Below are 15676 nucleotides of genomic sequence, written 5' to 3'. Positions count from 1 at the left end.
CAGCCACGGTGCAGGACATACCGTGCCAGTGTCGTGCCAAAAAGTGATTGCCTGCCAGAATCTGATTTCTGGCCGCGGGAGCGCGCACAGCAGCAGTTGAGCGATAGCGCTGAAACGTCAGATTTTCAGATTATGAAGCTCAAGAATGAGATCAAGTCATATTTAGACAGAAACAACTTTTCATTAACTGTATTTGGCCTTCAATCCATTTTTGCCAGGAGAAAATGCTTATTTTGTGTTGTAATGGTCCTTTAAAAGTGTTAAAAGCAATCCTGTGAGCTCTAGTGTTTATATTATGAAGCTCAAGAATGAGATCAAATCATATTTAGGCAGAAACTACCTTTCATTAAATGTATTTGGCCTTCAATCAATTTTTGGCAGGTAAAAACACCCATTTTCAGGGGAGACATCTAATTCTGGCAGGCAATCAATTTTTGGCACGACACCGGGCCACTCTCCTCTTGACCTCCACCTTCAAATCGCACCACTTCTTTTTTATTTCTGCCACAGATCTGTCCGTGGCACTCACGGCGTTTACAGCAGCATCAACGTGCTGCCACTCACATTCTTTCTTTTTGTTAGTAATGTCACTACTGTGACCACCAAATAATGTGGTTTTCCTGGCCTCCACCTCATCCACAACATCTCCATCTTCCAGTCTCCGTGTAATTTAGTGTCACGGTGGCTGGACACATCTCATTCATCCTGACGCACAGCAGAAACAGACTGCAGGAAGCCGCTGCGCATGCTCAGCAGGCTCATTCATATGCAAACACAGTCATCAAGTAGTTTGCATTGACCATTCATGGTAGAAAGTGGGCGTGTCGAGGGGGGGGTATGAGGAGAATTCACCTGCGCAACCTTCCAGCTGGACTGTGATTTATAAAGAGAACATTGCGTGCAGATGTGGGTGCACACGGTTTTATAAATCAGGATTTTTTTGTGCGCACGCCATTTTTGGCTTTTGGGCGCACATGCACTTTTATTATGAATCCTACACACTCTTTTATAAATGAGGCCCCTGGTTATTTCACTGTTGTTGAAGAAAATGTAGTTGTGTCTCCGACTGTTCTGCTGGTCTTCAGTAAAGTTTGTGTTAAATCACATTTCAGCAACAAACAATTCAAGCTGCTTCACGTGATAAAAATATGAAAAATAAAGGGGAAATCATTTAAATCATGACTTTTAGTGCATTTGGCAGAATAAATAAAAGTTACTGAAACTAGAGTTACATTTAAGTACTATTATTATCATTGTTTAAAGTTCAATTCAGAATAGTTTAAATAATCCATCAAAGGCTTTAAACTAACAAGTTTTAACTTGATTCAAAGGAACTGAGGGTTTGTGTTCCTGCAGGTTTCTGGAGGTTTGTTCCAGATCTGTGGAGCATAGAAGCTGAATGCTGCTTCTCCAGGTTTGGTTCTGGTTCTGGTTCTGGTTCTGGGGATGCAGAGCAGACCTGAACCAGGACACCTGAGAGGTCAGGGTGGATGCTATGCTAACAAGTCTCTGATGTATTTTGGTCCTGAAACATTCAGTGATTCATAAACTACCAGAAGTATTTTAAAGTATATTCTCTGAGGAACAGGGAGCCAGTGTAAAGATCTCAGAACTGGACTGATGTGTCCACCTTCTTGGTTCTGGTGAGAACCAGCAGCGCTCTGGATCAGCTGTGTGATTGACAGCTAGTCAGACCTGTGAAGACGCCGTTGCAGGAATCAAGTCCACTGAAGATAAACATGGATGAGTTCTTCAAGGTCCTGCAGAGACATCAGTCCTTGATCCTGGAGATGTTAGAGTCCATGACTGCACCCAGATTCCAGGTCTGAGTCCATGACTACACCCAGATTTCAGGTCTGAGTCCATGACTACACCCAAATTTCAGGTCTGAGTCCATGACTACACCCAGATTTCAGGTCTCATCAGTGGTTTTTAGCTGTAATAGCTGAAGCTGTGTGTTGACTCTTAAACGCTCTTTTTCTGGTCCAAAAGTTCAGTTCAGTTTTGTTTGTGTTCAACTGAAGAACATTATGTCACATCCACTTATTGATCTGATCTCTGCATCTACTCAACACTTGTATGGGCTCAATGTTTCCTGGTGACATTGAAATGTAAAGTTGTGTGTCATCTGCGTAGTGGAAGGAGATATTCTGCTGGAATCCTGAATCCTGCTGCTGCACAGCTGGATGATGTTGTTGACAGAACTACAGCTTCAATGTCAACAACGTTGGATGGTGTCGTCCCTCAGGAGCAGAAGGTAAAAGGTCAGAGCAGGTCGGTCCCGTGATTTAATTCACAACTGCTGGTTTTAAAGCAGACCTCCAGAAAGATGGAGAGAAAGTGTTGTTCCCATAACTTAATCAAGATTTAGTTAATCAAGAATCAATGATATGGTACTGATTAGACCACACTGAGGTTTAAACCTTTGATTTCTGTGTCGAGTGTTGAGGTGAGTTTGTAGTGAAGTGGGTTCTACCAGTAGTACCGGGGCGGCAGTAGCTCAGGTGGTAGAGCGGGTCGTCCAATGATGGGAAGGTTGGCGGGTTCGAATCCCGCTCCATCCCAGTTGCTGTCGTAGTGTCCTTGGGCAAGACACCTTACCCACCGGACCGGTGAATGTGTTTGAATGTGTATGAATTTTTGATGGTGGTCGGAAGGGCCGTTTGGTCAGTATGGCAGCCACGCTTCCGTCAGTCTGCAGGACAGCTGTCGCTACTAACGTAGCAGCTGTCGCTACAAACGTAGCAGCTGTGGCTACAAACGTAGCTACCACCACCGGTGAGATTGTGTATGAATGAATAATGATCTCTGTAAAGCGCTCTAGGTGCCTTGAAGGGTGCTATATAAAACCAAGCCAATATTATTATTAGTAAAACTGGACTGAAGTGAATTATCTGCTGCAAGGGAGTCAGAAGGAAAAGACTTGAATAAATCCTGACCTGAGAGACTCCAGTTTACAGTGTGGACTCTCCAGTCCAGGACACAGCTGCTCCAGTCCAGAATCCTGCAGGTCGTTGTTACTCAGGTCCAGTTCTGTCAGACTGGAGGACTGAGAGCTGAGAACTGAGGACAGAAGTGGACAGATGTCCTCTGAGAGGTGACAGCCACTCAGTCTGCAGACGGAAGAAAAGAACAACAACCAGGTTATTTCACTGTTATGGAAGAAAATGTAGTTGTGTCTCCAACTGTTCTGCTGGTCTTTAGCTCATCCTGCCCCCCCAGTACAAATAGAAATGAACGTGTTTCTTTGTCAGAGTTTATGTTTGTGTGTGATTTTAGGTCCAATGTGTCGTTAAAGTCTCTGGAAATTAAAGAACCAGTGTAAACTCACTCATGTGAGGTTGTGCTGAAAAAAAGACCCAAACAAGTGAAGAAAACATGAAATCTGGAGGTAAAACCAGACGTAGTCAGAAACTAGCTCCAGAGGTCAAACATGTGTCTGTTGGTACTTACATAACTTTCTTGGAGGCTTTGACCACCGGCAGCAGCCTCCGTAGAGCCTCCTCTGAAGCTGAGAACTTCTTCAGGTCAAACACCTCCAGATCTTCTCCTGATGACAGTAAGATGAAGACCAGAGCCGACCACTGAGCAGGAGACAGTTTACCTCTGGAGAGACGTCCAGACCTCAGGGACTCTTGGACCTCCTTCACCAGAGACTGATCGTTCAGTTCATTCAGACAGTGGAACAGGTTGATGCTTCTCTCTGCAGACAGATCCTCACTGATCTTCTTCTTGATGCATTCAATGGTTTCCTGATTGTTCTGTGAACTTCCTTGGTTTGATGTCATCAGACCTCGTAGGAGGTTCTGATTGGTCTCCAGTGAAAGACCCAGGAGGAAGCGCAGGAACAAGTCCAGATGTCCGTTGGGACTCTGTAAGGCCTTGTCCACAGCTGTCTGATAGAAACCGATTGAAGAAGGGTGAGTTGTTGGTTGATCTCCCAGCAGGTTGACTCCAGAGTTGATGAAGGTCAGATGAACATGAAGAGCAGCCAGAAACTCCTGAACACTCAGATGGATGAAGCAGAAGACCTGGTCCTGGTACAGGCGTCTCTCCTCTCTAAATATCTGGGTGAACACTCCTGAGTACACTGAAGCCTGTCTGTCATCGAAGCCACACTCTCTCAGGTCTGATTCATAGAAGATCAGGTTTCCTTTCTGCAGCTGCTCAAAAGCCAGTTTTCCCAGAGACTCCACCATCTCCCTGCTCTCTGGACTCCAGTGATCATCAGTCGCAGCTCCTCCGTCATACTTGACCTTCTTCAGTTTGGCCTGGACCACCAGGAAGTGGATGTACATCTCAGTCAGGGTCTTGGGCAGCTCCCCTCCCTCTCTGGTTTCAAGGACGTTCTCCAGGACGTTCTCCAGGACCGTAGCAGTGATCCAGCAGAACACTGGGATGTGGCACATGATGTGGAGGCTCCGTGATGTCTTGATGTGGGAGATGATCCTGCTGGTTTGCTCCTCTTCTCTGAACCTCTTCCTGAAGTATTCCTCCTTCTGTGGGTCAGTGAACCCTCTGACTTCTGTCACCATGTCAACACAGTAAGGAGGGATCTGATTGGCTGCTGCGGGTCGTGTGGTGATCCAGAGACGAGCAGAAGGAAGCAGGTTCCCCCTGATGAGGTTTGTCAGCAGCACATCCACTGAGGTGGACATTCTGGGGTCACTGAGGAATGTAGATTTGTGGAAGTCCAGAGGAAGTCGACTCTCATCCAGACCGTCAAAGATGAACACGACCTGGAACTCCTCAAAGCTGCAGATTTCTTTGGTTTCAGTGAAGAAGCGATGAACAAGTTCCACCAAGCTGAACTTCTCCTCTCTCAGCACATTCAGCTCTCTGAAGGTGAATGGAAGCAGGAACTGGATGTCCTGGTTGGTTCTGCCTTCAGCCCAGTCCAGACTGAACTTCTGTGTTAGGACTGTTTTCCCGATGCCGGCCACTCCCTTCGTCATCACCGTTCTGATTGGTCCTCCTCTTCCAGGTGGGGGTTTAAAGATGTCTTTCTGTCTGACGGCCATTTCTGCTCTTTCTGGTTTCCTGGAAGCTGCTTCAATCTGTCTGACTTCATGTTCTTCGTTGATCTCTCCGGTCCCTCCCTCTGTGATGTAGAGCTCCGTGTAGATCTGCTCCAGAAGAGTTTTCTTTCCTGCTTTAGTGATCCCCTCAAGCACATGCTGGTGCTTCTTCTGCAGCTGACCTTTGAGTTTGGATTGACAAACGGCAGCGAAGGTCTCTAAATAAAGATGAAAAACCAGCAAAAAAGAAAAAGAAAACCACTTAGTGCTTTAAAACCAGCCCACAACAAGTTCTACTTCCTTTAAAGAATCAACATTTCAACATTCACTGATCAGTCGTTCAATGAGGAGTATTGAGGCGTTTTCCTCACAAAAACCCCTCCGGTCAATCAGAGGAACAACAACAGTGTTTCCTTCACTTCAGACACACAAGTTGTGTTTGTTTTGTGTTTGCTGGAACTGAATATTGAATCCACACGGTTCAACTCTTTAGAATAAAACATTTATTTACTGGGATATTAATGACCCTATTAATGAGATGTTCCTAACAGAAGATGAGCTGAGTTCCTCCACCTTCCAGTGGGTTTAATGTTGTGTCTGATCTGTTACTGTTGGCCATCTACTGAGACATTCGGAGTGGTTTATCCAGCAGCTCAGATGTTCAGAGAAACGTCTTACTGCTCTGCAGGAGGTCAGCCAGCTTCTCCTGCTTCCTCCTCCTCAAGAACTTCACTGTGATCTTCACGAGTGTCTCTCTGATGCTCTTATGCTCTTCATCTTCATCCTCCTCCAGACTCTCGGAGGATTCTGGGTAATCTGGACTCAGAACCTTCTGGATCTTCTTCAGCTCGTCCTTCACAAACATGACGATGTCGTCCTCCAGCAGCTGGAAGAGAAGACACATGAAGGACACAACCAGACTGAAACCATGGAGACAAACATCAGGTCCATGATGGACAGACTGACAGTCCACTGGTCTCCAGAGACCAGCATGGAGACAATCAGGTCCATGATGGACAGAGTGACAGTCCACTGGTCTCCAGAGACCAGCATGGAGACAAACATCAGGTCCATGATGGACAGACTGACAGTCCACTGGTCTCCAGAGACCAGCATGGAGACAAACATCAGGTCCATGATGGACAGACTGACAGTCCACTGGTCTCCAGAGACCAGCATGCAGATGGACATCAGGACAACAGAAGCAGTTGTTGTTCATGTACAGACCTGAAAGACGGAGTCCAGCTGGGTCTGATGCTGCTGGACAGACGGACCACTGGGGGACTCTGAGATCTGCTGGTCCACTCTGTGGAGGAACCAGGAAGAACTAGGTCACATGATGTCTGAAGATCCATGGAGTAATTTTTGGATGAGGACAGTCCACCAGAGGACTTCCTGTCATGTTAAAGGTTCTCTGGTCCTCCTGAGACTCCCAGTACCAGCTCTCAATCTGGTGGTACAAGAAGGTCCAGCAAGTGTCCACAAAGACCAGCTTCTCGCCAGATCAATGTTCACATGGTTCCAGGAACCATCTGTCCTCCTGCGTCCAGCAACACCGTCCACCTGAGGAGAACTTCCTCCCTAAATCAGTCATGCTCGCAAAGAACTTACTGTACACACGACTGATTATATTCACACACCGGACATCCATGCGTGACCTTTTACATGCCACACCCACTTCCCCTTTCCTTCAGTCGCTTCTTCTTCTCCTCCCTCCGTCTGTGAATTTATGAATTTATTTGGATCCCCATTAACTGATACAGTACATCAGCTACTCTTCCTGATTTCACACATAACAAACAGACATAATGTAGCAGTGTGAGTGCCACAGGGGCCCGACCGACAGGATGGAGAGGACACGGAGCTTTGTGCAGAACCCTTTTATTAACGCAGATCACCCAGATCACCGCCACACGTGCACAAGCACAGCATCAGACATCAGCATCCCCGGCCATTGCTGCTGTCCAGCTCTGCCTTATAAGGCCGGCAGGGTGGAGGCGCGGCAGCCACTCAGGCGGATGGGACACAGGTGCGTGTGTCCCATCAACCTCTCCACCCTGCCACACATAACAATATACATTTCTATGTACAGAAACAATATGATCCATACTGATATTCCCTGCTTAAGTACACTTAACAGTCAAATAAAACAACCTTAACAGTAATAGTAATAATGCAAGATAAACTCAATAACAAAATGAGATTAAAAAGTAATAATGATAATAAAATATAAAATAAATAAACATCATTATAAGTGTGTGTGTGTGTGTGTGTGTGTGTGTTTGTGAGTGTGTGCGTGAGTGTGTGTGTGTGTGTGTGTGTGTGTGTGTGTGTGAGTGTGTGTGTGTGTGTGTGTGTGTGTGTGTGTGTGTGTGTGTGTGTGTGTGTGCTAGTATCCTATGTGTGTGTGTGTGTGTGTGTGTGTGTGTGTGTGTGTGTGTGTGTGTGTGTGTGTGTGTGTGTGTGTGTGTGTGTGTGTGTGTGTTTGCGTGCATGCGTGAGTGTGTGTGTGTGTGTGTGTGTGAGTGTGTGTGTGTGTGTGTGTGCTAGTATCCTATGTGTGTGTGTGTGTGTGTGTGTGTGTGTGTGTGTGTGTGTGTGTGTGTGTGTGTGTGTGTGTGTGTGTGATAGTATCCTATGTGTGTGTGTGTGTGTGTGTGTGTGTGTGTGTGTGTGTGTGTGTGTGTGTGTGTGTGTGTGTGTGTGTGTGTGTGTGATAGTATCCTATGTCTATTTATACATGTGCAGAATTGTTTACAGGCGTTGGGCTATTTGACGTTGTTTCAGTGTCTTTTAAAGCTTGCTTTTGTTTTTCCTTTAGTAATCGGTTCTGGAAGAGAGTTCCATTCTATCATGGCTCCATATATAACTGTTCTTTGCATTGATTGTGGGGGGGGTCTCTCATCTACCGTAATAACATAAAAGTCCCTGCCCTCACTGTCCCGCATCACTCCTCTTTTGAATGCTTAGCTGTAAAACTCACCGGCCCCAAACCCATCATCATTGTTACCATTTACAGACCAAAACCCTCTGCCGTTTTCCTCACTGAATTTTCATCTCTGATAAAATCTGTATGCACAATGTACCCCACTGTTATCCTCCACCAGACTTCAATATTCATATTGATGACCCCTCCAAACGACTTCACATCACTCCTGAACTGCCTTGGTATCATACAACACGTCAACCTCCCAACACACAACAGAGGACACATTCTGGTCTTAATCTGCTGCAGTGACATCACTCCCACTAACCTCAATATCATTGATCTCCCCATTACAGACCACGAAGCTGTACTCTACAACATCCTCACTCAACTGCACAAATTCAAAGAACAACGGATCATCTCCTTCAGAAATATCAGCGACATCAACCCCACAGATCTCTCCACCCTGATCAACCCCCCCCCCCCCCCCCCCCCCCTCATCCTCCCCCCTGCTGATCTGGTGAACCACTACAACAATAATAATAGTAATGTTGTTATTATTATTATTATTATTATTATTATTATTATTATTATTATTATTATTATTATTATTATTATTATATGATGTTGAAACCTCAGCAGAAAGATGCCCCCTGCTGTACAAACCGGTGAACTACAGTCACTCATAGTCTGCTGTGTTTCTGGAAACATCAACAACCATCTAAGAATGGCAGCAAAACAGAGAAATGTTCAATATAAACATTACGATGAAAATGTTTCAGTCTCAGTTAAGTTTTTCACAAACAACATTTACAAACAACTCACCCCTCTGAAGGAAAACCAGGAGCATCTTTAAAACCGATATTGAAATCCTTTGATCTGTCACTCTTCAAGGACACACAGCTGGGCTCAGGTTCAGGTTCAGGTCCAGGTCCAGGTCCAGGTCCAGGTCCAGGTCCAGGTCCAGGTCCAGGTCCAGGTCCAGGTCCAGGTCCAGGTCCAGGTTCAGGTCCAGGTTCAGGTTCAGGTCCAGGTCCAGGTCCAGGTCCAGGTCCAGGTCCAGGTCTCCTGTAATAAAGGTGTTTGGTGACGTGAGGGCTGAACTCTGCTGTGCAGAAGAGTCATGGACAGTTAGATCATCTCACCTCTCTTCTTCTCTCCCAGGTTTTCCCCTGGGGGAGGTTTTGGAGGGAAGGACTCCCTCCTCTCTGTCCTCACACTGATCCATGCTGCTGGATTCACATCAGCTCACACACACTTCTACCTCCATCTGCAGAGGAAACACACGTCATGGTAGATGTACAACGACCAGCTCTGACTGATCTTCTCTTCAGCTTCATGTCCGACAGCAGTGAGGAAGCTGCTGCACTTCTACTATCCGACCACTAGGTGGAGTCATGGAGCTGCAGCTCAGCTCACACCCTCAACCCACATTTACACTCCATTTAATCACACGTTTGCTCTTAGTTTCTGTCTCTGAGACAAAAGATCATCATTGACTCTGAATTACTGAAACAGCTTAGACCCTGGAGAGTCCAGTCCTGGACCCAGTTTACACCCAGACCAGGTTCTGGTCCATGCCAGGGTGTAAAGGGAACCCAGTACGGCGCAGGCGCGTGCTTCATGTAACCAAAGTCTTGCACAATTTTTACAATATCTTGAAGGTTCAAGGTTCAACAATCTTTATTATTATTATGGCTATTATTGTTTAATATAGAGCAAAGGTAGAAGTCAGAGAAAACACGCACATCCCAATATCCATGTAAGGCATGAGTGCTGGACAAAAAGCGTCATATATAGAAAAAGAACAATGTCCGCACATCAAAATGAACTCCCACAAAAAACATTTATTCTAGCATGACGTTTCGAGCCACATTGCTCTTCCACAGATTCTTAAGTAACTTATGCGGACATTTTTTTTTCTTAATATAGAAACATTTTGAGTTTTGAGCACTCTCAGGGTGCTTTAAGAGGCATCAAAACACTGAAAGAGGAGTATTTTTTATTAAACTACTGACATTCAAACGTAGAAAAAGGGAAATAAAACTCACACAGTCAGAAACATTTCATCCAGATGAGTCCTCGTTCCATTCTGAGTTGTATTAAAGTACAGATGGTTTATTTTATGTTAAATAAATGTAATGTTTCTGGATGAGAGTTAGCCTGTAATCTGAGCTGTGATGTCATAAAGTAGACTGATGTCTCCAACTGCAGAAACACTGAACTTTGTCCTCCAGAGTGCTGCAGTAAAACTTGTTATTAGATTAATATTTAACACCCAGCAGGCAGAAGCTGCCGCCACCACCTTTAGCTAGCCGCTAACCGCTAACCGCTATGGTCCGAGGTCAGAACTCTGAGAACAAACACTCAATCACGGTTCAGAAAGAGATATTTACAATATATGTCTTAGCAACTACTGAAGACAACAGCAGTTACACCGTAGGCCAAAGAGAGGACTGGCCCTTTAACGGACCCTGATCACACAAATCTGCCCCCCAAACCTGCCCCCCCCCCAGGCCCCAACTTCCCTGTGTCGCCGCACACAGAACCACTACACACCGTAGGCTAGCCAGCACACTCTGGCATTAGCATGCAGGTAATAACACACATTTTGAATTTTCTGCAAACCGGCCACTAGGGGGCGTCCCAATTTGTTTGTGATGTGTTGAGCCGCATTTCGTAATAAACGTCAAAAATGTAATAACTTTGTCATTTCATTTTGTAATAAACTGCCCCAACGCATTTTGTAATACATTTTGCCGCATTATGTAATAAGTTATTACATTTTGAGAAGATTATTACAAAATGCACTTGCAACTTTTTTATTCTCTATAAAATGTAATACCATGGTGCATTATGTAATAACAATTCTAAAGCATAGTTTAGTTGTTTGTTATTGGCTTATATAATTCCAAACTTCAAATAGGAAACTAAAGTTATATTTGGAGTTTTATACATAGATTTATTGGATACATAGCTCTAAGGGAAATTGCATAAAAAACAGTCCAACTGTCAGCTCCTTTAAATCAGGATAAAAACAATACTGTTTACTCAAGCGTACTCTTAAATTAAACTTACCTGCTGTACTCTACTGCCCTTATTTTTAACAGATTGTGCTTTTTATTATTTTACTTCTTTTCTTATCATCTTATTCAATCATATTTGTTATTTACTGTCTAATTATGTCAAATTATTTACTGTCTAATTATGTCTTGCCGCTTTTAATGTCAATGTAAAGCACTTTGAATTACCTTGTGTTGAATTGTGCTATACAAATAAATTTGCCTTGCCTTGCCTTGCCTAAAAGTCACTCTTGTATAAATTCATTGTTAAACAAACAACAATAATAGGTATTATTCAGTGACGTGCGGTGAGGTTCATGGTTGGTGAGGCACTGACTCCTTTAGTGTCAGATTTACAAATAAATAAACCAAAAAGGGAAAAGGGAAGCTTATTCAATTGGCTACTCGTTATTTCATATCTCATCAGCATTCTTCACAAAAAAACACACGGGCACACACACGCACGCGCGCACACACGGTACATATTACAGTTACGTAAAGGTAATAAAAAACGTGCATTTGCACTGCACGCTCGGCTCGCTGCTGCCACACCTCACGTTTCAGCCCCGTATTTGAACTGGGAATAGGCAAATTCAGCGATTTTGACTATAAAGAATGTTCGAAATTAGTCATACATAAAGATCAGTGGACAAATATTAGTATAAATTTGATGTTATAATTATTTATTTTTTTACTTGTCATGATGACAGGTGAGGCTCTGCCTCACCTGCCTCCCCTGACCGCACGTCCCTGGTATTATTATATAATGCATCATGTTATTACATTTCCTAGAAAATAAAAAAGTTGCAAGTGGATTTTATAATAATCTTCTCAAAATGCAATAACTTATTACATAATGTGGCAAAATTTATTACAAAATGGGGCAGTTTATTAAAAAATGCGGCTTTATTACAAAATTAGTAAGTTATTACATTTTGGACGTTTATTACAAAATGCGGCTCAACACGGTGGTTTTTGAAAACGTTATGTCCATAACTAACATGCCGAATATCAAAAACTTGTCACCAAATGCAGGATCTTCCAGAATTCCCTCCCAGCTGTTCAGAGTGTGACGGCGGGAGAGCAGCGTCTCCTCCTCCACACGGACGGAGACGGTAAAGCTGCTTCAGTCACCAGTACCAGCTGGTCCTGCTGACTGACTGCAGCCCAGCAGCCGTCATTCCTACTCACCTGGTCAAATCAGCCGCTCCTACATTTTCATGTCCCTCCAATTTCAGCCTTTACGGTAAATGAATGAACGCGGCTCAGAAACACAAAGATATGAAGTACTGAGTTTGAGAAAATGCAGATATTTTTTTCATATACCCAAACTTCCACCGTAATATTTACACACTCTTACTTTAAAAGAAAAGGATAAAACACTTTTCTTTTAAGATCTAAACTTCAAACAGCTTACTTTTCTACAAAGGTCAATCGCCTTTTTTGGTTCAGGTTCTGTTTTGCAGAGACTATAAAAATGAATTCTCCCATAATTTCACCCAATGCCTCACATAGCCCTCTACACAACTACAATCACTACAGTGAATTTCAAACAATTTTACTGTACAAATATTGAAATATCAATGTGTAAAATTCCTACACCTTACACGACCATCGTCTACCTGAACTGCTGCTCATTCACCTGCTGACCATCATCTACCTGAACTGCTGCTCATTCACCTGCTGACCATCACCTACCTGAACTGCTGCTCATTCACAGACTCCGCTCCAACACCTGGAAGCGTCGAACCGTCGGCTCCTTCGTCCTTCAGTTCCAGCTGTGAGTCCGTTAACAGGAATTATCTGCGGGGCTTTTGTCCAGAAACGGAGCTGCTGGCAGTTTAAAAACTGCTCTGATCGCCTTCACACGGACGTGCAGAAACCCGTCCACGAGAAAGTGGAAGGAAACTTGACTAAAGTATCTGCGTTGTCACGCTAAATGTTGTAAACAGTAGGCGAGGCGCGACAGCTTATCTTTTGGGTTACTTATTCACAGATCTTCTGTCTCCCTCATATTTTAATACATATAAACTCGGCTCAAAGATCAATTAAATAAAAGCAACAAGTTCTACTTGACTCCAGACGCACAGCAGCTTGTGGTGGAAACACCTCTAATAGTGAGTCACGCTTTAGTTCCTACCAGTGTGTACTAGTGTGTACTAGTGGCTACTAGTGTGTACCAGTGTGTAGCAGTGTGTACTAGTGTGCACTAGTGTGAACCAGTGTGTACTAGTGTGTACTAGTGTGTACCAGTGTGAACCTGGGTCCTCCAGACTCAAACCCATCCCTGTAGCCACTAGACTACCACTCCCTCATACTCCCTCGCCCCCCCACCTCTACACCACCACGGTTTTTACTGGATATTTATCCTCATTATCATATTCAAATGGATCTACTTAAGGGAGGAGACAGGGGAGAGTGTTGTGCTCCTGCATGTGGCTCAATTCCACGTTGATTTTGATGGTAAAAGAAACGTGCATGGATTTGGACATATGCACAGTTTTGAATATCAGATTTTTTTTTTGGCATAGGCTATTTACACCCGGTAAGTACTGATGCGTAGGCTATTTACTATGGAGGATTTTTTGTGCCAAAATTAAATAAATAAATACATCATTAATTAATTAAATTGGGAATGAAATATATCATTAATTAATTAAATGTGTCATTAATTAATTAAAATACAATTCATTTTAAGTAAAAATATATATTTATTGTTTCAGCATTTAATTAATTAATGACACATTTAATTAATGATTTTGTGTTGCGTGAGAATCATGAAATGTAAAACTGCATTTAATTAATTAATGACACATTTAATTAATGATTTCGTGTTGCTGAATCATGAAATGTAAATGTAAAACTGTCAGTTTCACTCGTCAAACTCAGTGGGCGGAGCTAACGCAAATCTAGTGGAATCCACTGCTTTGGTCTGAAACTGGAGGTAGAAGCCTCTCTGAACAAGACAGCTGTGAGTTGCGTGTTGTAGAGAGTTGCGTGATGCAGCAGCAGGTATCTGCTGTGACGGAGCCGCTGGAGCCGGAGGAGTTCTGCTCAGAGCTTCTTCAATTAAACTCGCTGCTTCTCTCAGCAGCTCCGACGTCGTTGCTACGGCAACCCGTCAGCTCAGTCAATGATGTGGCCCAGTCTGAACAGAGCCAGATCCGATTTGGACAATTGCTAAAAACAGTGTGGACAGTCAGCCCTGAAAATCGGATATGAGAAGGAATCAGATATGAATCAGATTTGCCTGCAGTCTGAACGCGGCCCTAGTTTATCGGAATGTGTCCCGAAGCCCTGCAACAATCCATTATGTGGATTCGATTTGCCTTGACTTGATGTGCAGGGGAACCAATGAAGTGTTTGGAATCCGCCCACTGAGACCCCGTCCACACGTAGCCGGGTATTTTTAAAAACGAATATTTCCCTCCTCCGTTTATAAAAAAATTTGCATCCACACGTAACCGAAGATCTGCGTTTTCGACCACTTCATAAGCATTCTAACCTGTAGATCATCTGCACCTCTGCGGGCTCCGAGGCTCTGCGGGCTCTGCGGGCTCTGCGGGCTCTGCGTCTCTGCGGGCTCTGCGTCTCTGCGGGCTCTGCGGGCTCTGCGGGCTCTACGGGCTCTGCGGGCTCTGCGTCTCTGCGGGCTCTGCGTCTCTGCGGGCTCTGCGTCTCTGCGGGCTCTGCGGGCTCTACGGGCTCTACGGGCTCTACGGGCTCTGCGGGCTCTGCGTCTCTGCGGGCTCTGCGTCTCTGCGGGCTCTGCGTCTCTGCGGGCTCTGCGGGCTCTACGGGCTCTGCGGGCTCTGCGTCTCTAAGGGCTCTGCGGCTCCGCGTCTCTGCGGGCTCTGCGGGCTCTGCGGAGCCGCGGGCCCTACACCTAGGGTGCGCGTCGCCGCGTACCCTACGGTGTAGGGTACGGCGGAGCCTCTGTGTCGGTGTAACGCAGTAAGTGGTGGTCAAGAGCAGAGACCATTTATTTAATAAATAGCTTGGAGAACAGATGCTGGATCATCTGTAGTAAACAAAAGGCGCACGTCAGAGCAGATTTGTTGTTGTTTTGGCGCATAATGTGACGTTCGAAAACGCAAAACTCCGGTTATGTGTGTCCACACGCATCTACATAAACGGAGTTTTCAAAAATCTTCACTTTGCCCGGAGTTTTTTTAAACCTTCGTTTATTTGCGTTTTCGTGTGGATGACAGGTCAAAACGGAGGAAAATATCTCCGGTTTAGCAGATATCCGCAGATATCCGGCTACGTGTGGACGGGGTCTGAGTTTGACGAGTGAAACTGACAGTTTTACATTTACATTTCATGATTTAGCAACACAAAATCATTAATTAAATGTGTCATTAATTAATTAAATGTAGTTTTACATTTCATGATTCACACGCAACACGAAATCATTAATTAAATGTGTCATTAATTAATTAAATGCTGAAATAATAAATATATATTTTTACTTAAAATGAATTATTTTTTTAATTAATTAATGACATATTTCATTCTAATTTTAATTAATTAATGACACATTTAATTAATTAATGATATATTTCATTCCCATTTTAATTAATTAATGATGTATTTATTTATTTAATTGTGGCACAAAAAATCCTCCATTATTTACATCCTGCTACCAATATCAATGTATGCTATTTGCA

General features: G+C 44.0%; 1 protein-coding gene across 6 annotated transcripts in view; it reads right to left on the bottom strand.

Annotated features, from left to right (window-relative positions):
• Positions 1-12927, bottom strand: part of LOC133446712 (protein NLRC3-like) — a 32252-nt gene extending 19325 nt beyond the window's left edge. For 4 of the 6 annotated variants that reach the window (XM_061724709.1, XM_061724711.1, XM_061724713.1 and 1 more), the window contains exons 1-6: positions 12705-12927; positions 9090-9214; positions 8770-9012; positions 6246-6324; positions 5697-5904; positions 3454-5236 (exon numbers count right to left, since the gene is read on the bottom strand). In XM_061724709.1, the coding sequence (XP_061580693.1) occupies positions 3454-5236; positions 5697-5904; positions 6246-6324; positions 8770-9012; positions 9090-9172 (2396 nt within the window). In that variant the 5' untranslated portion in view covers positions 9173-9214; positions 12705-12927. Of the gene's footprint in view, positions 1-2692; positions 3114-3453; positions 5237-5696; positions 5905-6245; positions 6325-8769; positions 9013-9089; positions 9215-9995; positions 10266-12704 lie in introns of those variants that run through there. The other 2 variants (XM_061724714.1, XM_061724710.1) reach the window with 2 other exon arrangements.
• Positions 12928-15676: the final 2749 nt, after the last annotated feature.

Source organism: Cololabis saira, chromosome 7 (genome assembly GCF_033807715.1).
Source record: "Cololabis saira isolate AMF1-May2022 chromosome 7, fColSai1.1, whole genome shotgun sequence".
NCBI classification, from domain to species: Eukaryota; Metazoa; Chordata; class Actinopteri; order Beloniformes; family Belonidae; genus Cololabis; species Cololabis saira.
This window is presented reverse-complemented; position numbering and strand designations above follow the sequence as displayed.